Source organism: Orbicella faveolata, unplaced genomic scaffold (assembly GCF_042242905.1).
Source record: "Orbicella faveolata isolate gen_17 unplaced genomic scaffold, um_ofav_v1 contig_2, whole genome shotgun sequence".
Lineage (NCBI taxonomy): Eukaryota > Metazoa > Cnidaria > Anthozoa > Scleractinia > Merulinidae > Orbicella > Orbicella faveolata.
The window spans coordinates 4,417,021-4,440,188 of NW_028301547.1; the positions used below are offsets into that span (position 1 = coordinate 4,417,021).

General features: G+C 39.0%; 2 protein-coding genes across 4 annotated transcripts; one reads left to right on the plus strand and one right to left on the minus strand.

The window, feature by feature from the left end:
- Positions 1-1,921: 1,921 nt before the first annotated feature.
- LOC110055237 (vesicle transport protein GOT1B-like) lies at positions 1,922-7,209 on the minus strand. The gene is made up of 5 exons (XM_020761609.2): positions 7,080-7,209; positions 6,911-7,002; positions 5,016-5,194; positions 4,278-4,359; positions 1,922-3,191 (listed from the first exon to the last, which is right to left on the minus strand). The coding sequence occupies exons 1-5, from the start codon at positions 7,102-7,104 to the stop codon at positions 3,147-3,149; spliced, it is 423 nt and encodes a 140-aa protein (XP_020617268.2). The 5' UTR covers positions 7,105-7,209; the 3' UTR covers positions 1,922-3,146.
- Positions 7,210-7,330: 121 nt separating this feature from the next.
- On the plus strand, positions 7,331-22,887 carry LOC110055235 (activating molecule in BECN1-regulated autophagy protein 1A-like). 3 transcript variants are annotated; one of them, XM_020761606.2, is made up of 13 exons: positions 7,331-7,575; positions 7,680-7,884; positions 12,388-12,446; positions 13,627-13,810; positions 14,442-14,617; positions 15,338-15,404; positions 16,494-16,522; positions 17,172-18,112; positions 19,102-19,287; positions 19,879-19,976; positions 20,664-20,735; positions 21,269-21,408; positions 22,136-22,887. In XM_020761606.2, exons 2-13 carry the CDS (start codon positions 7,750-7,752, stop codon positions 22,173-22,175), a joined length of 2,127 nt encoding a protein of 708 aa, XP_020617265.2. In that variant the 5' UTR covers positions 7,331-7,575; positions 7,680-7,749; the 3' UTR covers positions 22,176-22,887. The 3 variants fall into 3 exon arrangements, with proteins under 3 accessions (XP_020617265.2, XP_020617266.2, XP_020617267.2); XM_020761607.2 differs by having other exon boundaries at positions 7,684-7,884; XM_020761608.2 differs by having other exon boundaries at positions 7,332-7,575; positions 20,664-20,720.
- The last annotated feature ends 281 nt before the right edge of the window (positions 22,888-23,168 follow it).

Genomic DNA, 23,168 nt, shown 5'->3' on the forward strand with positions numbered 1-23,168 from the left:
TTTAAGGATATTGCAATTCCTTTTTTAATTTATCGCGATGAGATATCAATAGCAAGATTTATTCATGCCAAAGAAGAACCTGACAACCGCGTCTGTGCAACCACCGGATGACGAAGTTAATCCTTCGAAACTACGAAAAAAAAAAAAGAACTAGAGCGACTTAAAGCCAGTTTGAACAATAAAAAAAATGACCTGCTTAGCCTCCGAAGCATTGCATTGTTCACTATTGTTATATGCTGTCTTACGAGTCACTACATAATCTGAAAGACGATATTAAAGGTGCATAATGGTGCCATTTGTAGTTCGAATGACAGAGAGCCATTGAAAGTGGCTGAAGTGGTTGTCTGGAAAACAAAGACTGAGAAAATTAAGCCCTTGAAAACTAAGAGTCGTATTATTTTCCTACTCGTGTCACTTTCCTGCTCCGTTTTCTTAATTACGAAAGTGAAGAAAGAGAGGTGACCCTATCTTATATTATTTACTTCAAAGCAAATATGTAGAAACGAGTCCCGCCATCGCACGTGAGTCATATCACGTGATCTGGTTACAATTTATCGAGGGGAGTACCGCCCCTTCCTGAACCGTGAATGAATGGACAACACGCACCAACATTTATTTCACGCGGACATGTCTTGTCTTCCGTGCAAAGCGGCACGACTCCTGCAAAGTCCACCTGGTAAACCAATTCTCCGTGGAGATTTTTTACGACCCTCAAAAGAACGTTTCTGAGGGAGAGTCTAGTGTTGCATTGTAACTGCAACCTAACGGAAGAAGAAATTCGCGTTCCCTACAATTTCGCTTGCGTTGCACGTTTTAGGTGGTCGGTTCTTATTTCGATCAAAAACATGATAGCAACTGTTTCTACATTGGTTGTCACAATTACTAAAATTTAAAACCCCTCAGGAAAATTCAAACAGTATGGGGTCTTAGATTTCGTGACCACCCGCCGGAAGAAGTTGATTTCAATATCAATACAGTTGGAAACCCGGGGTTCGGGGCATTTAACCAGAACGCTAATCATATACCATGGAAAATCCTGGTTATAGCTAGGCTATGGGCTTATGAACCTGCGTACAGAGTATTGGGAGGGCTTATAAACGAATTGAAGGTAAATTTTAAAGGGGCTACGCCACGAAATTTCACCTCTTCTACGGTGTATAAAAGTGGCATCAAACCCGACATAGTCACATATTGTTGCGGCCAAGAAACACCTAATTACGGAAGACGGACTTGAAAATATTAGACTTCTTTTTTTTCAAGATGCAAAGTCCATAACGAGGCTGTCTGATGCGGGGGGGTCTAGGTAAGGGATTCTTAAAATTAGGGATATCCTGTATTGGTCCCAGTTGGATAAACTTCAATCGCCTTCTTTTGTCGCTTACTCTCTTGGGGGTAAGGAGATAGTGTTGGCGGCTGAAATGGTAAAGGGCGTGCTTTTAATTTCACTTGTGGTTAGTCCATATTCAGGCTAACGAGTGAATGCCTTAAATATACTGTGTGGGGACATGTTGGATTCCACTTAGCACCGTGGAATAAATACTGAGAGGAAAAAGTTCTCTTCCACATTTTCCCCAGTATTATTTCATGTAGCGATCGACATGCAGTTTTCCGAGACAGTTGCGATTTATACCACAAAAACGTACACAAATGCACATAGGTTAAGTCTGCATACGAGCCAAGTGGCTAATTAGTCCGGAGCTTATCCCGGTGTCTGTAGCATAAAGCGGCTAGGAGTATTTCTACTCCCCCCTGGATGGGATGTTAGTCCATCGCAGGGTTACCCCCAGCATTAAGTTCGTCGGTCTACATTGACACACCTGTGTAAAGAGAGGCACTGCGAGGGCTTGAACCCAGACCGCTCGGTCCGAAGGCGAGCGCTCTAACCATAAGTTCACTGCACCTCCAAAATTACACATGTTAGTAAATAAATATTCCTTTTTTTATTGAAAATTCTATAGTAATAGTAATAATAACAATCCGTTGGAAGATAACACAGCACAGCTACATGTGTAATATGATTTCGTTTTTTCTTTTCCTTTTCAAAACAATGTGATCGAAAAGAAACGAAAAATATCTACATTTTACTATGAAACTTCCAAAGATTGCCAAGCTGTGAAGAGATCCCACCAACAGCTACTTGTTTGAAGAACTTTCCCTTCAAAGCCAGCTGAGAATAATGTAGACATCAAAGTAGCCTGGGTTTTTGGAACAGACAGCATGGGTGTAATATTGTCTTTGATTAAGCTGGGCAAAGGGTTGTCAATTAAGATCTGTGGGCAAAAGTTCGTTCTCTTTGTTAATTCCCTCAATCTAAGTCTAGGAAATCTAACAGTTCTTCTTCAGAGTTGGCAAACAAGCTTCCACCTCGTTCTCCTTCCGGCTCCAAGTCACAGCCTTTTATTTAGCTCTTAGGAAAATTACAGTGGAACCTCATCAATCTTGGTTATATAAATGGGTTGAGGTAAAATATTGATAATGCTTCACCAGGCGTTTCATTAACGTGTTCGGCAGGGTGGCAACTGGTTTTCACAGGCGAGCAAAACTATTTGAGCTGAACTTCTTTTTGAGAAAAACTTTCTGCTAGATGGTCAAACTAGGCAGGCAAAATCATCCTCGCAGCCAGTCAATTCGCCTGGTACATGGCCTTTAATGAAACCCTTGGCTTAACATTTAGTATTTTTATGCAGCAGACAAATGGTTGCTGTAACCACTGAGGTTGTCATAACGACGGTTTCACTGTATTGAACACAGTATTTCATGAGTTGTAGATTGTTCCTACATTTTGCACAGGAGCACTAGCTAACAGTCCTTCCTCATGAGAGATTTCCTTCCAAAGCCAAAATGCTTGCTTCAGTTTTCAGCAGAGTCAATAGTATCAATGAATTTATAATAATACTGTTATCATGGAAGCACAATGTAAGAATAACTGAAAAATCATTTTGACTGAATTGGTTGAGGAATATAGCATCTCTTGCACAGAAATCGCAGATGATGAGCTGAACAACAGTGCCTGTAAGGAGCTTCACAGGTCCATTTAATACTGGTGTAAACCTCAGGTCCCCTGGCACAGTGCCTCGTGTTCGATACCGATTCCTTCCCATGGTAACAAACCAGCGGATGTTTTGTCTTTCGCATTACTGAGTGGTTTACACCATGGAGTTGCTTCCATCTCCTGCTAATCTACCCACTACCTGAAAATCAAAGGTAAAGGTATAAAATAAACACATAGGGAGTAATTTTGCTCGCTCTGGAACCTCCCTTCCCAGTAGACTGCAAAGTGCAAGTGCTATCATTCTTCCTTGTAAAATTACATGTACCCTGTTGGAGGGAATGTTAGCAAGGCAGAACTCAACTCCGTGTTACTTCAAAAGTAAAGTTGAATCTCAACAACTTCTACCCTGGATATTTTAACGTTTTGTCGTCTTTGACTAAAAGATGTTTTCTCTGGATTATAGTAGTAATGAATTGCCAATAAAAGTTCTGTCAAGCCCCCCTGCCTTTAATTCTCACCTAGAACTTCACATGCACGGAACAGGATCACATCTTCCCCTTTACACCCTACTGGATTTGCTTTGCGCCACTGTTAAAGTCATGTAATTCCACATTATCTTTTCACTTACTTTCTTGGTGGATTTGACGGGGGGTGGGGTGGGTGGGGCAACTTCTTTATATGGTTGAAATGGGGATATGCCACCAAACATGGTGAGGTTTTCAGGGTTTTCTGTCTCCAGCATGGTACCAGCTAACTGCTAGTAGTTTTGAATAGAGTGTCTTTTTAAACTTTGCTCATGAAACAAGGTTGATGTCTTAATGGATAAACTTAATACTTACTTCACCACTTCTATTAAACAAAGGAAATCATAAACTTGACAGTGTTCAGATATCTGATCTTAATTAATAATTACATTTTATGAATTTAATGACATTCATGATAGTTGAATTCATTAAAACAAAGTTCAGTCCACAATGACAAATACAACTACCATGATTCCCCACAGGTGCATCTTATAGATGGAATTGAGGATTCTCCATTTGTCTCCTTAATTTTAGCTTAGATTGAGAAGACATACAAGAGAGTATCAAACACTCGACAATGTGTTGAACCACATTTCCACACACCTTGGAGTTTGTCAAAAATGCCCCTCTGCATGTATTTTCACTGTTCTTCTCAGTGTTTGCAAATGTGGTAAAACAGTCATGGTTGGCATGTATGCTTGATACATGTACACTACCCATGCAGAAATTGTTACACTAATCCAGCATTGCATCCTACAAACCTGGCTAATTCCTGGAAAGTTCAGTATATTTCCAATGATTGGTACTCTTCTTAAAAAGTTAATTACAACTGGAAAGAATCCACTGAAAAATAAAATAAAACTTCATTAAAATATAAATGCATTGATAACTTAATGGACATAAGCCTGTGCACAATACATCAATGCATACCACAGCTACACAGTCACTAAACTTCAATCAAGTTATAGAGACAATTTATACATAGACTATTCAGTGGGGATTCAATCAGGTGCAGAGGGTGCTAATTTACTTTTGGTAGCTCAAGGGAAGGTGCTTATATTGGAGAGGGGTGCTTATAAGGGAAGAGGCTCTAATTAATTTTTTTAACAGTACATCTGTTTGTGCTATTGATCTTGTTGCAAATAGCACCATATAAGAAATAAATTATTATTATTATTATCTTGATGCAATACAATACAACTACAAATACTTTAACTAAAGAACTGTAAAAATAGGAACTCTGATAGTCATAATGTTCAATATTACATTCCAATGAGAAAGCAGACTTTATAATTTATTTGTCTGATCAGACTATTCTATTTCAATGGGCATCTTGAATGTCACTTTCGCTGTGGGGGCGCTTATTAGAATAAGGGTACTTATTTAGAAAAACGGTGCTCAAGAAGGTGGGGGAAGGGCACTAATTAGAATCATTATGGTATTTCAAAACTGGCTTGTCAGTTCATCTGTCTAACCTGTTTTTTTTTGGAACAACTCACCTAAATAGAAGCACAAATCCATAAATTTCTATGATCATTCCTATAAGAGGCCAACCAAAAAGAACAACTAATACTCCACCAAGAAAACATGAACTTCCTTTTAGCTTGTGTTTTTGAAAGAAAAATCTAAAAGTTCTTTCTAATCCAATCACCAGTGCTAACCCAGCGATAAACAATATCTGCAAAAAGAAAAAATGAAAATTATATTATACTGTACTATTACAACTGAACATTACATGTACCGGTACCAGTATGCCAAAATTGACAAAAAGTGGACAAAAAGGAGATTGCAGTAACGAGAAAGCCTGCTATTACACTGTAATTACAGGGTTAGAAATAACAGGTCATCAGACGATGTCTGGTCTTATCAGGGATTTGACCTGTCAAGCTTCTGTCTTAATGGTCAAGTTGACTGGCCACATTTATTCATATCAAAATCAACTTAAATTTCTGCGATGTTGTTCCACCAGTATGCCCACTCAACTTGACAAGCAACCATGCAGCCATTATTTTAAGTTCTAGGCCTCCAGATATTATGTGGAGATACAATAGCTCACAATCACATTCAATTGCATCCGATCACACAATTCGAGAAAAATTGCATAAAAAATCAGACAATTTTCACAAACTAAACCATACATTAAGTAACACTTTATCTTGAAAAATTCCCCATCAACATGTTATTTCAACATGATATACCTTAGAAAAAGCCCTGGAAACCTTCTTAACCGTCAATTTTGCAAACAATCAAAGTTCAAGGCATTAACTTCTTTATTTTGCACATCCAGTGTCTGAAACTGATTTCACTATCAAAGATTTGGCCATTGGTGCAAATTATGCAAACAACCCTTTTATTTGAGATTGCCAGCCAGAATTGTTGGTATCTTTCCTTAAATCCATCAAATATTTTCGCCAGTGCATGATAAATTTGTTTAAATATGTCACATGACTAAATATTCCCCAGCTATAACTGGGGAATACCTGAGTGATATTTCCCAATTTTCAAAACTGTGCATGTTGCAAAAAATATATGAAGGATAATAAACACAATAGCCCCCCATTTGGTGCAAAAATATGCTTGGATATATCAAAGCTCACAATTTTCCTCGAGAGACAACACCCGTGGACAAATATCCAAGCATATTTTCGCGTGAAAAGAAGTTTATTGTTTATATACCGATTACACATGATCTTTCTACATCTTTTTATAGCCTGAACTGGAGTCAACCGAAGCTGAATTCAGCCAAAGCTGTCAGAATGTCAGTAACCTGGGCAATCATAGTCCTGAAATGCAGGTAATTGCCAAAAAAAAAAAGAAAGAAACTACAAGAAACCCTTGTACAGAAAAAAAATTCTTAGCAAATAATCTGTAGGAAAAGAGGCCCCACAAATATTATAAATATAATCAATTCTAAATAACTTTGTTGGTTTGTGTTTTGCATTAGTCAGCCACACATTTGAAAATGCTAAGTGTGTTAAAAAACAAATTGTGTTATGCTGAGTGGGGTTAGATAACAGAAATTGTCACTGCCATATTAACTGGTGCTGAAATCTCCTTCTGAAATAAATAAACCTGCGCAAGAGTGTGATATCTTGGAATTTACTGCTATGAAGGACTTTGCCTGCTGTGTTTTTTTTAGAGTTTTACCACCCTCACATGTACCCTTGTACATTTACTACTTTTTTTGCATTGAATACAACAAGTACAAACAAAAGAGGTTGCAGCGTAAACATAAGTTTTCATACTATGAATAAACTTATACAGCTGTGGTCCAATCAATGGTTGATTAAGTTATTTGATTTTCATAGATGAGTATTTTAATAAATTCTTGCACTGGCCAGATAAAGTCATATTTTTATGGAAACGCTAGTAATAAACTTAGGAAAAAACTTACATTTCCAATAGCTAATAGTCCTTTATCGAAAAAGAATAGCACACCCATGAAGAGAAAAAATACTCCAAAGCCAGAGACACCAATGCCGATTTCTGTACATTAAAAAACACATCAAAGCATTAGAAAAACAACCAAATCGACAGGTAAAGATGGAAAGCAAGGCTCTTACTTTGGTAATCTGTTATCGGCAACATTTTCTCACGATTTTTTGTCAGAAAATTTTCACTTAGTCATATGAATCACTCCTTGCTAAATTTCTTTTGCCGGGAAAGCCACGTCAAATTTTAAACAGCGCATGCGTAAAGAGCACCGCTGGCCAAAAACGCGCGGAAGATAAAGAAAAGAACGTCAGTAGTATGTTGCAGTCAGCGTTAATTTCATAAAAATATAAATAGGATATTGGCACGCGATATCACGTTTAGTTTTCTCTTTTTGACGGCACGCAGTCTAGTTGGCGGTGGCGGGAAGCCTCATTTGTTCAAGAAACGAAATAAGCTGTAAACTACTTTGATCTCGACTTATATCGATCTGGGGAGGCGTACAGAATGTGGCGATGCTTGAAGAACCTTTACCGCGCGAAGAATTGTCGATAGTGTACATTTCTCACATACCGGCATTTTTTTTTTTGCCAAGTCCATTCAAGCACTTGGGTTTTTACGTGGGAGGTGAACTGTGGCTTTGTGTTTATTTTCGACGAAATTTTTCTGTCGGTACTTTACTCTAGAATTTGAGCATAAGTTTCACTCATCTTCTTCTAAATTGATCATAGGCAGAACGGAGAAGACTCAAGTGAGTTTTTCGCCAGACATCAACCACAGTCTGCGCAGGAAGTTGCGACGATGCGAAGAAGAAAAGGATGCAACGTGCTCAGCGCCTTGATCAGGCGAGAAACGAATTGTCGAAGAACAAACGATCACGATTTGTTGCTCTCCTACGTAGAAGATGTTTCTGTGATGTCCTGTAATCGAACGGAGGTAGGTTTTTTTCTCTTGTCATGTCATTTCACCGGTCGCTGTGTATATTAGCATATGGTGTTACTGTTGTTGTTTAGTTGTCGATCTTCTTCTCAAGTTTTTGTTGAAGATTGTGTGACGTTCTCGAACTAAAATTAATCGCTTTAGGCGAAATCGTAATATCAGTTTATTTCGATGGCGTGTTTCTTCGATAGCACATCGTAGTTTTGTTGGTAATTATTTCTTGCCTTTTTGACAATTATTTCTGGTTTCATGACGACATTCACGTTGAAGATCAAAACCGAACTAATTGCGCAAACGCGGCGGCCGCGCTTTGTGTATTTTTGCTTCCCCCGTGGAAATGACGTTTGAAGTAAGCATATGTTTCCCAGTGATAAGCTTTCCACTCGATGACATTTCTGCCTTTTATTGTAATGTGAAATTTTGGACAAATATTGCTGTTGTTGTTTTTCTAACTCAATACCTGTGTCCCACGAACGCCAAGTTCGCGCATAAAATATCCCTTCCCCAAGTTCGGGGTCTTATTTTATATTCTCTGGCTAAAAGTCGCCTATTTCAGAGCCTTGACCCACGCTGCGTTTGCCACGATTACAACTAATCACACAACTAAATGAGACTGGAAGCAGAGTGTCAGTGGAAGCAGGAAGAAAAAAAAAATTAGATATTCAATCAGGCCACCAGAGTTTCTCACCTTCTTTGGTGACCTTGACTAACGTTAAGGCGACAGGTAGACAATAGTGCTGGGTCATTGTTATGTCGCGTGAATGGAATACGCTCTTATAGTAGACAGGCAGTTAACATATTTGTCAGTTCTGAAGTTGGTTGGCGTAATGGTCTGATATAATCCTCGACAATACAAGTAGTTTGAGCTTGACCTTGACTTGGAGGGTACCCAACAAACCACTTCCGGTTATTGAACAACTTTGTTTTTGAATGTGCACAAAAGAATTTGAATCAGTAAAATCAACACTGAACTATTAATGGTGTTCCATTAAACCATGTTTGGGTCTAGTATTAAACATTTGCAAGATGTATGTATGCAGGTGTATATGGTTCATTGAAAAAAAATATATATATATATATCGTGATGATAAAAGATGCACTTTGAAAATGACAGTACTTAACATTAGTCATATTAGGTTTAACATACACTGTACATGTACATCTGAAATCTTTCGTTATTATACCGTGAAATTGAGTCTTAACAAGGACACTGTCAAAACTGTTTCTAGTTCCGGTACGTTTTAATGGGAAAATACAAAACAAAAACGCGTAAACTAAACTTTTTTCCGTAGTTGTTTTAAAATGCAATCAGCTCTCTGACCTAACAAAGGAATCTGAAAGTCAAAATTCTCAGTTTTATGATAATTTTCAATTTTTGTGAATTAGTTTTCAATTATCTTTTAGTTTCCCTCATTATTTATTTTTTCTGGATAAATTATCTGTGACATTGGCAATGGCATTGGCCTTGAACTTGTTGATGACTGTTATTGATGCTTTTCCGAGATATTTGCCCATTTGTATTCAAACAACTCCTCATAATTCACTGACAAGGCTTTCAATATCATTCTTTTGACTACTCATAACCAAAGTATCTAGTTTTGCTTATTTAATCAGTTCCTCTTTCAAGACAGTATTGACTTGAGTCTGGACATTTGCTGGGTTGCCTTGTTTTCATTGTCTAGAAGGATCTTGTTTTAGTTGTGAAATATTTCAGAAAAGTAGACACCAAAAATTGATGTTGAAAAGAATTACTTGTAAAAGGCTCTTAGCCTAATAATACCTGTATGACTCTTTGCCTGATGTACATTGTACATTTGTAAATAATTATTCATACTTTAAATTTCAATTGACCAAAGTAAAATGTTTTCCACACATCTTACACCTCATTTACAATCATGTAAAATAGCGATTGTGATACTTCCAGTTACTTTCTAATCAGTAATCTTGGACTCATGCACCAAAAAGGCACAACCCTGTTTTTTCTTTTTTTTTTTTTGCATTTAATTACAATGTACATTTGTATTTGGGCTGATTTTGGAGGAAAAGAGAGATTTACATAGAACTGCACCTTCATGCCAAATTGGCAATCGCCTTGATTTGGAATTTTACCAGTTAGCACAATCATCTGATTTGAGGTGTGCCTTTTCTAAGTTATTGTAAATTATGTTACTCATAGACTCATCTAAACCAGCCCTGAGGGAGCATCGTCACTGTTCACATTTCGTGTCTGGGAATGTTTTTGATGATCAGCAGATAAATTAGGGAAAAGTCTTTCAAAGAGTACCTACATGTACAGCAGCTAAGAATAAACCCACAAAATCCTGGCCTCAAATCAAAGAAAAATTTTTGACCTTCTTAATTATACAGGTGTTTCATTGATGCTTTCAGCAGGGTTGCAACTGGTTTTCACAGGCAGGCAAAACTATTTGAACTGAACTTCTTTATAAGAAAAACTTTCCTCTAGATGGTCAAACCAGGTGGGCAAAATCATCCTCACAACCAATCAATTTGTCCAGTGCCTGAGCATCTGGCCTGTAATGAAGCCCCTGATTATGAACTTCCACTTTTCTGACATTTCCTTGAGACCTTTCCATTTGGCGACAATTTCTTGGGAAAAAAGCTTGATAGGAATATGTGGTGCCAACTGGCAATATTTTGGGACACTCCTCAAACACACTGGATTAAAGAGACAATTGACCCTTTTTTTTCATCAATTATGTTTTTCTCTTCGAGTTTCAAGTAGGGTTTAATTTTAACTTTCATGCATAGTTGTTCTGTTAATTATGTATATATGCTAGGTAGTTGGAAAACAGTTTTCAATTTCTATTTGATAATTGATCGTGAAACATTGTGTACTTAGAATCTATACTTAGTCTAACTAATACTATCGGTAGATTGAAAATAATATTAGTTATACACAGTGAGATCAGATGAAGTTGAATAGTATGGGTCAAATTTTACACATTCTTGATAACAAGTGTAAATTTAGTTCAGGATGTTTTTTGTGTGCTATTTTGGGAGCTAAATAAGCCAAAAATGCAAATCCTTTCTTTCAGTGAATACCTCCGACAATCGTGCTAAAACAGGCAATCGATCAGACTTATTTATTTTTAATTTTTATTAACATATGCAAAGTTGACATTTCTGTTGCTGATATGGGGTAACATGCAAAAATTAGGATTTTTTGTATTTGTTGTTACAATTAGACTACTGGGATAAAGTAGTTAAAAGCAAGAGGAAATGAATTTGCCATTCTCAAAGGATGGTAAACATTTTTAGTTAGGTTTTGGGATAACAGTTATTCTGCAAAATAACCAATTGAAAATAACTTTCTCGAGGAATGTTAAATATAATTAAAATTGCACGCATGCATGCTTTAGATCTATTATTATCTATTATTGTGTACGTCAAGTGAATACGTTTTGCTTAGAGAAGTGTGCAAACATCATTGTTGTGTGGATTTAAAATGCCCATAGAAACTTGTAATGAAAAAATTTATATCGCTTAGGTTGCTTATGCTTTTTTCACAATTTCAGCTGACAATAATTATTATTCCCAGTTAAATTATTCAGACATTTAGAGTTAGCCATTCCAATCTTATTTAGCTTTGTTTCATTATTTTGTTGAAACGTGCACCCTCCAGACAAGGGCTGTGGGAATTTTAAGGAAATGATACCATATCTAGGTGATAGCATTTTTAGCATTCAAGTTTTTAAGCAAGCTGGAATTAAGCAAATTAAATGAATAGAAAGATGTTTGTATGAATTCAATGTCCTGACTGTGCGGCTAATCTGTCTTCTTTGTTTGATTTTGCGATATTTCCTGAAATAGAATAATTATCAATACAGGAATTCAACAAATGTTTATTTATAGTAACCTGCATATTTATAGGCCCTTGAGAAAAGTGATAGAATATGCAGACATGCATACTAATGCTACTTCTCAGGGTACGAAGGCTGCATCAGACCAAGTGGTCCATACGGCATTGATATGTCTAGTTGTAGAGAGGCACTGTGAGAGTAAAGTGTCTTGCCCAAGAACACAATGCAATGACCGCGGCCTGGGCTCAAACCCAGACTGCTTGATCATAAGTACAGCACGCTAACCATTAGGCCACCATGCCTCCTGCAGTTTTCAAAGAATCAGTAAAAAATGAGGTGCCTTAAAATTATGAGATATGGATGAAATTGTTTTGAAAAATATGATGTATTTTAAAGGGGAGAAATAACTTTGTTGAGAAACTTTTAATAACCTCTGTTTTAGGAGAAAGCCAAAAATGTTGAGCAATAATTATTGTTGCATATACATGTAGATCGTTTGCAACGGATGTCATGACCACCAAGTGGGATTTTCAGATATCCTTTATGTCTGTATGCCTTGGCTCAAACAGTGTCAAATTTCGAAGACATTTACCAGAGTTGCCAACCTTCATAGTGTTTGTACTGTTTATTGCATTTAACTATTGAGTTATGTTGTATGAAATCATTTCTTTTTTTCCAGGAATGTGAACTACCAGGATCACCAAGGTCAACTTTCCTTGTCTGTTTCAGCCCTGATAAGTAAGTTAAATCATAAATCTTGTTGCTCAGTTATCATCAGTCAGAGTCAGGCTTAACTGTATCTTTAGTTTAAGTTAGTTTATTTTATTTATTGAGAAGTCCTTGAATGTTTGGGTATAGCCTGCTTACAAGCCAAGTGGCCCATCAGGCCAAATCTTCTCCCGGTTTCTGTAGCATGAAGTGACCAGGAGTATTTTTACTCCCCCCAGGATGGGGTGTAAGTTCATCGCAGGGTTACCCCCAGCATTAAGTTCGCCGGTACCCATTTATACACCTGGGTGGAGAGAGGCACTGTGAGAGTAAAGTGTCTTGCCCAAGAACACAACACAATGTCCCCGGCCAGGGCTAAAACCCGGACCTCTTGATCCACAGTGGAGTGTACTAAAATGAGGTCCACACGTCTCCCCACTGAATGTTTAGGACAGCACAATGAAGATACATTGTACATGTAGCAATATTCAGAGGTATCTAAAAAAGTTTCGTCAAGTTGTTTTGTAAGAGTTTTGTATTTTCTAACAGGCCTGCTTCCAAAAAGTTTGTTATATGTGATCGTGATCAAACTAGAATTCAGAAATGGTTGTTGTTGTGAAGGGACAGAAATTGGTAACCCAGAGAATTAAACTATCGCAACAAGGAGGATAGCCAACGATGAGCTCAACACAGATTTGAAGCCTGGTCTTGGATTTAAACCTGGGCCACATTAGTGTGAGGCAAGCTCTCTTAGACGCCTTGCTCATCCCTGCTCCCCAAACACAAATATCCAGAAGTACAACCTTGCCAGCTTCACTGTACTCCCACAATCACAAAACAATTTCATCAAGCCACAGATCAACATTTTTGATCGGCTGGCATATGATATACATGTGGGATAAACCATGTGAGTCCGCAAGCATAACACTATATAACCTTTATAGTGATAGGCCAAGTCTGCAGCTGAACACTGTTTAATTTTAACACGATATTCAGTAATGCATGTACTGTACTGTATTCACTTCTACACCACAAAGGTTTTCATCAGTTTCCCACAAATTCATTGTTAATGGTTTAGTTTATATATAAAGACTACGCCCCCTACAACAACCATTGATGTTTTCACAGTCTCTTGTCACTTATGTTGGGGTTTTGTACCTGGGTTTCTAATCTACAAAAGTATAACATCTAATTTTTTTGTCATTTCCAGGACCAAGATGGCCTCATCTCACGGGGATCACACAGTGCGTGTAGTTGATTGTAAGACCTTCAAATGTGTGAAGACTCTAAAAGGTCATCCTCGTACACCATGGTGCATCACATTTCATCCATCTTCTGACCAATTGCTGGGATCAGGCTGCCTTGGAGGACAAGTCAGAGTTTGGAATTTAGAGGTGAATTTTGGTAGTGTCACTCTGTACACTACATACTGTATATGCAGGGATGTAGCTAAGAAAACCCTAAGCCAGCCCATTAACAAGCCCTGCTGTCTTTTCTGGCCTTTGCACCTCTAAAGTTGCGTTAAGTTTGTATGTTTTCTTGTGAAACTTCAGCTGATTTTAGTTCTCTTTAAGCCAGTGAAATAAGCTGGCAGCTGGCTCTTAGCTGCATCTCTGTTTATGTGTGGTTACTGACCAAGCATGAGTTCAAGATGGCTGAATGTTCCTTGATGTCTTTTTTTTTGTGTGTTTGCCTGTTTGTGGATCAAGCAGGGCTTTCATTAGGGGTTTTCTGCAGAACAGCAACTTTGTGAACTTAACATCTTTGTAAGGAAAACTTTCAGGTTTAGATTGTCAAACCAGCTGTGCAAAATCATCATCACAGCTGGTCAGTTTGCCCGGTGCCTGGCCCTTAATCAAACCGCTGGGATCAAGATGCGGTCAATTTCTATAATCACATGCACGAAATAGAATTAAGCCAATAATTATTCAAAAACTTGTTTTAGTGGCCTTTTTTTTAGATAACCCTGTGCATTAAATCAACTGACACTAATCACCTCAAACAATTTTTGATGTTTTTTTTTAGACAGGAGAAAGTGAAGTGTACACTCCCCCAGATAAAGCTGTCATAGCGTCACTGGCCTTCCATCCCACAGATCATGTGCTGCTGATTGCAACCAGTAACAAGTTGTTGTGTTGGAGCTGGGATCAACCAGAACCATTTGCTTGTATTCAGACTGCTTCAATTGAAGAAAAAGTCAGGTACAGTAGTTAAAAAAATGAATAAATATCTTATTTGACCACTTCCCCAATGGAGCTTTTCAGGGCCAATTGAATTAAACAGGGAGTGAGTGTGTCTGTGTACAAAATCCATGAAAAAGTCCTAATGAGACAGAAGTGATTGCTCTGAAATTACAGCAGTAGGGTTTAACTTAAACAAGTAATTATATATTTTGTGAAGAGACCTGAGCTGGTCATTTTTATGCACATTTGTCAGGCAATCTGGAAGCCAAAATGAGTGGCACAATACTTTTCCTATAATCATTACTGGCATGATATGTTTTGTTTAAATTGATAATAACGTTATATTATAGAGCAGTTTTGAAGCCAGACCAGTTGCTTACCTAGTAGACATGAGTAGACTACTCATCCAGTCTCAAACCACACTTAAACCAAAACCAACACCAAAGTAATTTTTTTGAAAACTCACAGTGTGAGTATGAGTTTTCATTTGCTTGATTATGCTATTTACTTTCTTTTGCTTATTTGTAAGTAGCATGTAAGTATTTGTAATGTTGAAGCTTGTTGTTCTTGTTGTTTTTTTTCTCTTTTCCCCCCTTCTTGCTGAAAAAATGATAAAGTAATTGCCTGTTACTTTCGACACTCAATTGAAAACCACTAATATTTGCCTGTGCACTTTAATGTTGCGGTACATATTTTAATTTTCTTTTTTATAGTGTTATAAATTGTTTTTCTTTTCAGATTGGTTGCATTTTCTCCTCTGGGTGACCACATTCTTACTGCAGTCACAAATATTGTATCACAAATGGTAAGTTCAGCTGCTCTGCTTCAAAATATTTCTACTTTAAAAATTTTCCAATTTCAAATACACCTTGCATGTTCAATTTAAGAGGCTAAAGATAATTATGATAATGATAATGATTATAATTCTCCAGAGGCCAATCATAATTATAATTATTTATAATAATATTATTTTAATTATTACATGCTTCAGTGTTGTTGTTTTTTTTTTTTATTGTTAATTAAATTTACTTGAAGAATGAATTTGAGATAAAGTGGTACTTCCATACACCTGTACATACATGTACAAACAGGCTGAGTGAGGGTGGGTTTTTCTTTCGTTAGGACAGAGGAGGAGGGGTGATCTTTTTATCTTCCTAGTCTGACGTGACAAGTATAAACTTTATTTCAAACTCAGAGATTTGGTGTTTTTTCTTCTCTGTACTTAATGCTATTGGAAAATGGAAGTGTCAAGCAATTTTCTCCTCGGATATGGAGAATTCTGCAGTGTCACTTCAAGTCTGGTATGGGTTACAAAACGTAATAGGGGAATCTTTGTTTTCAATATTTCAACTTAAATATCGAGAGGGCTTGACACAATTAACTCTCCCAATGTTTTGAGTAATTTTTGTATGACGTGGGTTTTTAAAAGTCTAGATTTTTCAAAGAACACGGTATGTGAGCTCACTAGCACTTCAGTGCCAAGAGCATGTTCTTTGGATTTTTGGGTCACTTTGCATCTTGTATGATGCCTTCTCTACATACAGTCGTAGTAAGTCTGAACTCCTCAGAATTTTTATTGCAAGAACAGCATGGAAGCCCCATTAGGGGGAGGGGGGTCTGTGTATTCTATATCTCGTAATTTTTGGCCTACATGTAAACATCTTAATCCAATTAGTTCCAATTTCAAAAATTAGCAGTTTTTCTACTCAATATTTCAGCATATCCATACTAAATATCCCATATCCCAATAATGTTTTTCCCCAAATGCCCTGTATCTCGTTAATTTTTTTCCTTAAATATCCGGTATCCGGAAAACCCCTAATAGGTCCTCAGCCAGTACAACAGCATCTCTTTAGTGTTTTGTCCTTCACTTAATTGCTTTCCCTCATTACAGGATGTTAACCCGAGGACATATGCTCCAAGGTAAGGAACGTGAGAATTTGAATATGCTGTTGCTTAAGTGCTGTGTCCATGAAGAAACGCTGTTACACTTATGCCTCGTATGTATATTAAATTTGTGAACTTGCACCACTCTCGTGGGAGGAAGATCACTTGCAAATTTTTCCTGAGAGGAGTCTGGGATTAGCTTAGAGGAAAGTCAAAAAATGCTAAAGAAGATTGGGCAGAAAGGCTCACTGTTTTCCCGCTTTTTTCCCGCCATTTGCCAGTTTCCTCGAAATCTGGGAGTCTGGAATTTCGGCGCTATCCAACTGGGCATATACGTAGAACAACTCACTGAAAAGAAAAACTGAAAAGCCAAACGGAACTTGGGGGGGTTACACCAGATCAACTTGAAAATGTCGGCCTGGCTTTTTTCAAGTTTAGCTAAATTTGTATGAAAGTGCCATTTATAATGCGAGGGTAAATAAAGGTTATCTATTTATCGTATGCGCGAAAATCACCCTTGTTTGTTATGTGGCTGTGATTTTGCCAACAGAAGACTGCTGTCCTTCCACTTTGAGGTTTGGAGCTCACAATTAACAGAAATAAACAGAAATACTTGTCCTAACTCCTTTAAATTTTCCCCAGAATAACAGGGCCATGAATGACACCCTTTCTGTTTGCTCTACAGTCGTTCTCCCGTCGTGAATCGACTTCTTCAGTCAATGGGAAACTCACGTGAACCAGGCGGTGATAATTTTTCTGCCCACGTGTTGCGTCCTTCTGCCGCGTCAAATAGTCCTGCAACCTCATCCTCTACGTCTACAAATTCTGACTCAATGCCCAAATCATCTAGTACTACGGGCTTAAATTCACCTGGCTCTACGGAGAACTCAAATTTGGAGCCTGTCACACGGGAAGGGGAAGCCATTTCAAGCTCTATAACCAGTCAAACTGATGTCACTGAGGGTGACGTCACTGACAACGGTAACCAAGACTACAGAGGCGTGTTCGCCATATTTAGAGCTCGTGATAACAACATATGGAATTTCGATGTAACCAGCGAAGCTTCACCTAGTGCTGTATTAGACCAGGAACCGAACGCTGTAAATTTTGACTCTGATTCAAGTAATGAAGGAGAGGGTGTTAGTATGAGCTTAAGTACTGGTGATACAGATGTGTATTCCGATGTCGGTGAAGCGACTGCGAATTCTGATAGCATCGAACAATCCGTGCCTTTTGAGGCGGGCCCGCCTTCTGAAGAGGCCAGCGATCGCGTGGTGGGAGTCGGGCGAGTTATCAATGTCGCGCCAAGCTCATCACGGACTAGTTTTCTCTCGCATGGCTCCAACCACAGTTCGAGTTTCGCAACTCTCGGCGGTAGCCCGGGATATGGGACTGCCGTCGCCACGGCAACGGCAAGGACGTTAAGGCACGTGCATACAGCGGTGGTGGTCGCTGATGGAACTAATGGAGGGCCCCAGTTTGCTCTGAGGTCCGCTATAAATAGGGCCATAGCTGGCGCCTTTGCGGGTTGCGGAGAAGGAGCCGTAGCAAGTAATATTATCAACACTACTCATCGTTTGCAGTGGTGGGACTTTTCTCAAGTGAAATTACCAGACTTAAAGAATAGTAAGTATGAGATATTTCATTAATTGGACGATTTTGAAATATGGGTTGTTGACTAATATTTTGAGCTTCAGATTTAGAATATTGTCTGATGTCGATGTCTATACTAAACGAAAAACAAAAACAAACTAAAAGTGAACGATGTCAGTTTTTTTGTGTTATTTTTTTACGTCTGGACTGGACAAGTTTGGTCAACAGAATTGATCAAATAAATACATGTACATGGATAGGATGAAAAGGTGGATTAAAAGTGGCAAGGGCGCGGGAACATTCCAGAGGGAAATTGACCCTTCAAAATGAAAAATTCGGAACGTAAACTGAAAAATAATAAGAAAGCCACCCCCTCCTCCCCCCTCCCCCCTCCCTCCCCCCTCCCTCCCGCTTCCTCCCGCCTCCCTCCCCCTCCCTCCCGCCTCCCTCCCCCCTCCCTCCCCCTCCCTCCCCCCTCCCTCCCCCCTCCCTCCCCCCTCACACACACACGTATGAAGAAACGTTGTGTAACATTATTTCTCAAATTTGTTTCCGTGGAAAGGAAGATTGTAAAAGGGAAAAAATTCTTCTACGGAAACAGAATGTTTCTGAAAAGATTCAAACACTCTTTGTGAAAAATATAGCTTGTACGTAGAAGAAGGAAATGTTTAGGAAAGCAATGAGTCCGCGGCAGTGTTTCGGCAACTTCCTGTCCTCGTTTTTGGGGCCTTAATAAAGTTATAAGGCCAGTGCAATTATTACACTGGCCTTAAGGCTAATGCAACTTTGAACGGTTTGAGAACATCATTGGTGCTTATTTAGAATCATGAATTGTACTCCAAGTCTTGCGATATCCTTTGCAAATAATGCTTGCGAAGAGGACTGAAATATCCCGAAGACGTATAAAGAAAGTTCTCACAAGCTCGAGTACCAACTGCATCCCTGTGCGTATTTGTACACTTTCATCACGTTGCCAACAGTTGTAACAGTCCAGTCAAGAGCTAACTGAGATTTATTTTCAGGTGAATCTAACCTGATCGCGTCAAGCTGTAAAATTCACAACGACGCAAGCTGCGACATTTCAAGCGATGGAAAACTACTGGCCACGTTTGTACCTAGTACCCAAGGCTTCCCGGACGATGGCGTAGTGGCGGTTTATTCTCTTGAGAAAACCACTCTGGGACATTGCGTCTTCTCAAAGAAATTCGGTGAGATTTTCAACTTTTCTTCCATTTTCAGTAACGCGATACGCCGGCTGGTGTGGCTGGGCTTTATTCTGATTGAGAGGTCTGGGTTCGAGCGCCGTTGGAAACATTCACCAAGTCGCTCCGCGCTTCAATAGAGCGTTTTCACTCACGTGGCCAGCAGCCATGCAAATGTTTTGGAACTAAAGAAAGTGTTTACATGAGACAAGAGTTCAACTCCCACAGGATTAGTTTGGTACACTCTGTATAGCCGAAATATATTATGCCAATAAACATTCAAATTTCTGGTGTTCTCGTAATTGATGAAAGCCGGCTTGCGATTTGCACCTTTCATTGATAAAGTCAACGTACTGAAACAACTCTTCGTAGAACGTCCTATATAACGAACTAAATCTTCGGAAGAAATCGCTTGCAGCGAACCAGGTGTTCGGAGAGCATCGGATGTAGCGAACCAAATTTTTGGAACCGAGCGACTGAAATCCGAGTTTCCTCGGTTCTTGTTAGTTATTCCTCTCGAGAGAAAAAACCTGCGCAACCATAATTATATTAGGAGTAATTGATTGACTGACAGTAAACAAACCGTGTGCATTCCAGGTCCAAATGCTATCTCCATCAGCTTGTCTCCCCGCAATCGATACATTATGGTCGGCCTAGCAGCTCGGAGGCTTCACTTGCATCTCACATCAAGACAGGCAAGTCATATCATTGGTTGTAGACCATGCAATTATGTTTTTAATAGTTTAATATCTTATAAGCCGATGGTTTTCCAGCAAGTTGTAGCTCGTGTGTGCAGCTAAGTTGATGTTTAAATCTCGGGAGGGTACTCCCATGTTAAAAGGGCGGGGAAGCCCGTCGGAAATTTTGAAAAGAACCTCTAAGAGGTACCCAGATCCTGTGTTGTGGACGTGGCTTGAAATTATTTTTACCCCTAAGAGAAACCAACTCTAAAACAAAACATCTCCTGTCGTATTTTTTCGGCTCAATACTGTTAAAGGTACTGCGAAAGCTCCCGCTGTGGACCTTTTGAGACTGACCACCCTAGGAGGTACCTAGACCGCTTTTTTAACCCCTAAAAGGTACAACTAGCACCCCCGTACTTTTTATATGGGAGCCCCCCCCCCCCCCCCCTGGGGTTTGACTATGAAAATATAGTGTTAGGTAATTTGCATATGTGTATAATATTGTTAAATAGCTTTCTTTAAGTCTCCATTTTGGAGAACCATGGGTGTAGTATGCACATTACCTGACCGTTACACTAACGGGACAAAACACCCAACGTTACTGAGTCATAGGGTTAGGCTGTGTTGCTGCTGGAAAACTTCCCGAGTCCTCCAACAAGTTAGAGTATATTCCAATTTTGACAAATGTTTCTTCTTCAGATGGTGGCGCAAATCTTTCGACTTACAAAGAAAGACAGTTCATTTGATGAAGCGAAGGTTGGTACATTGTCGGTACGAGTAAGTCGGTTGTCTTTCTTATTTTCAATTACTGCTTGCTGTATCCAAGGCATCATTCAGACGATGCAGATAACTGGAGGCAGGGTGGTCGAGTTGTTACGGCGCGAGACTTGAAATCCGGAGGTCGCGGGCTCAAGTTCCGCTCTGACCACTAAGCTGGAGTTGTTTCTTGGTAGATCCTAGTTCAACTCTTCGGTCACCCTTTGTAAATAGCCAACTGGTCTGCGCCCCCCCCCCCCCCCCCCCCAAACAATTGGAATTTTTAACCATGTTATGTTTAGTTGATATACAGTTAAAGTGGCATGCCTGTGATTTAGCTAGGTGTAGCTAAGCGCATTGACCGCTATAAACAACATTTGAACAATGTTTTTTTGTTCGCCATGCCGTTGTGACGGCTATAACTTGTTAATCTCTTCACTCAGAAGAGCGCTAATGTTCCAAATCGAAATAAACCCTCGTGTTTGTTTTAAAAAAGGAAAAACATAGTTAGAGCATGTTTCAACTCGATTTGTTTCTTTTATCCGTAGCCCATTGTAAGCGTCATGCATGAATGTGACGCTGATCGACGAAGTCACGTGAGTGTCAATGCTGCATTCTTCCATCCCCTGGTCGGGAATGGATTGGTTTACGGTACCAATCGAGGTCATCTGCACATGCGCCAGTTTGGGTAAGGCTATAACTGTATTTTCATTTCATTAATTTACTTACAGTTTTCTTGGGTAGTCAGAGGAGTTTGCGTGTAATTTGATATTTCTTATATCGATATTTAGAGGGTGTTTGCGATTTGATTAGAGCGCGTTGAAAGTAATTGCTTTGGTTTTGGATTACTACGCTCTATGATTGGCTTAAAAATTTCGCGTCACTTTCTCATCCAATCAGAATTAAACCCAGAACCAGTCGCGTCTCGCCCATTCAATTTTTCCCGCACTCTGTGTTGGCTACATCTATCTGAGTCGGGTTTTGATTGGTTTACTGGATTACGTGTGTCCTGTCTGATTGGCTAGAGTGATTACTTTGGTTTTGCTTTTCGACATTTGATTGAATACTGCCCTAAGTAAGTTATCAGTAGCAACTAACACGAATCAACGGCGTTTAAATTAAAGGAGCTCAGTCACGTTATTTTGATTTATTTTGGCTGCGTACAAAATTACCTTTAAATTGAAGGAAACCTGAAAATGGTAGTTTACTAAGATAGGAAAACACCAAGAAGATAATAAGAAACAATAAACGAACAAGGATGGTTAGGGATGGGGAAGATTAACACGGGTTACAAGCGACGAACTTGAGAATTTTAAGCTAAACATTTTAAGATGGGCAAACCGTGACGTTTGCTCCTGTAAGTAAAAAAAAAAAAAATGGAAAAACATTTTTAACTCCCTTGTTTTCTTTTGCAGACCACGTCCCGCCTTCAGATATTCACACCTCACCACCTGAATTAATTCCCATATATTCAGGAATATGGAGGCATGACTGTCGCTTAGCCTGGATGATGCTTCATTCACGCCACGGATGAAGCCGAGAAACAAGTCTCGTTTGCTGTGACATGCCTCACAGGACCATGCGGGTGTCTACAAAAAACCTGCGACGTTGAAAATTGAGTCGGGGTTGATGTATATTCCGGCGCTGAGAGAAGGAAACGGTTTTCAAGGAAGAATGTGACGGAGAGAGTCGAGTGTACCTGAGAGTATATCTCTCCCACCCACGCCCCCTCCCTCCCCCCCCCCCCCAGAAAAAAAGAAATAACGTTAAGTAAAAACGTTGCTCAACGTTTTCAAAAAAAAAAATAGTCTGGCTGATTAAGCGGGGCTTTTTTAGTGGAGGGGGTAAAAAGTGACCATAATAACGAGGTGGAACGGGTTGGTCGTATATGACACCATCAATATCGAAATCGCAGTTAAAAGCACCTTTGATCAGCTCCCATTGCATTTTAATACTTGAGTAATTCATTTCCCCTCCCTCCCCTCCCCAGAGGAATCACCTCAGATACATGTCGTTCGCGGACCAACATTACATAGCAGTGCCCATTGTTGCTGCGTTAACGGTTGTTGAAATGCTGTTGTTGCATTACTCTTTGATGCGTACGAGCATACGCTTTGCAAACATTGTACAAAAAGCTCATCAATGAAATAAATTATTTTTGCTTTTACCTCGCGTGGTCGTGACTGGTTGTGGAGTATTAATTAATTTATGCAACTCCGGTATATTGCGTCAGAGAACCAAGTATGGCCGTATGTCATACAGCTGGGGATTGGACGAATCTTACGCACACACTCATTGGTTGTTTTTTGGCCTCTAGAAACAATTCGTAGATATCTTGCGGTTCGCCTGAATCTAAAGTTCACTCTTTTATTTGTTAGTTTTGTTGCCAAATAAAAAAGTAAAATTACGCAATATTATGGTAAATCTGATCAGGTACTGTTGATTTTA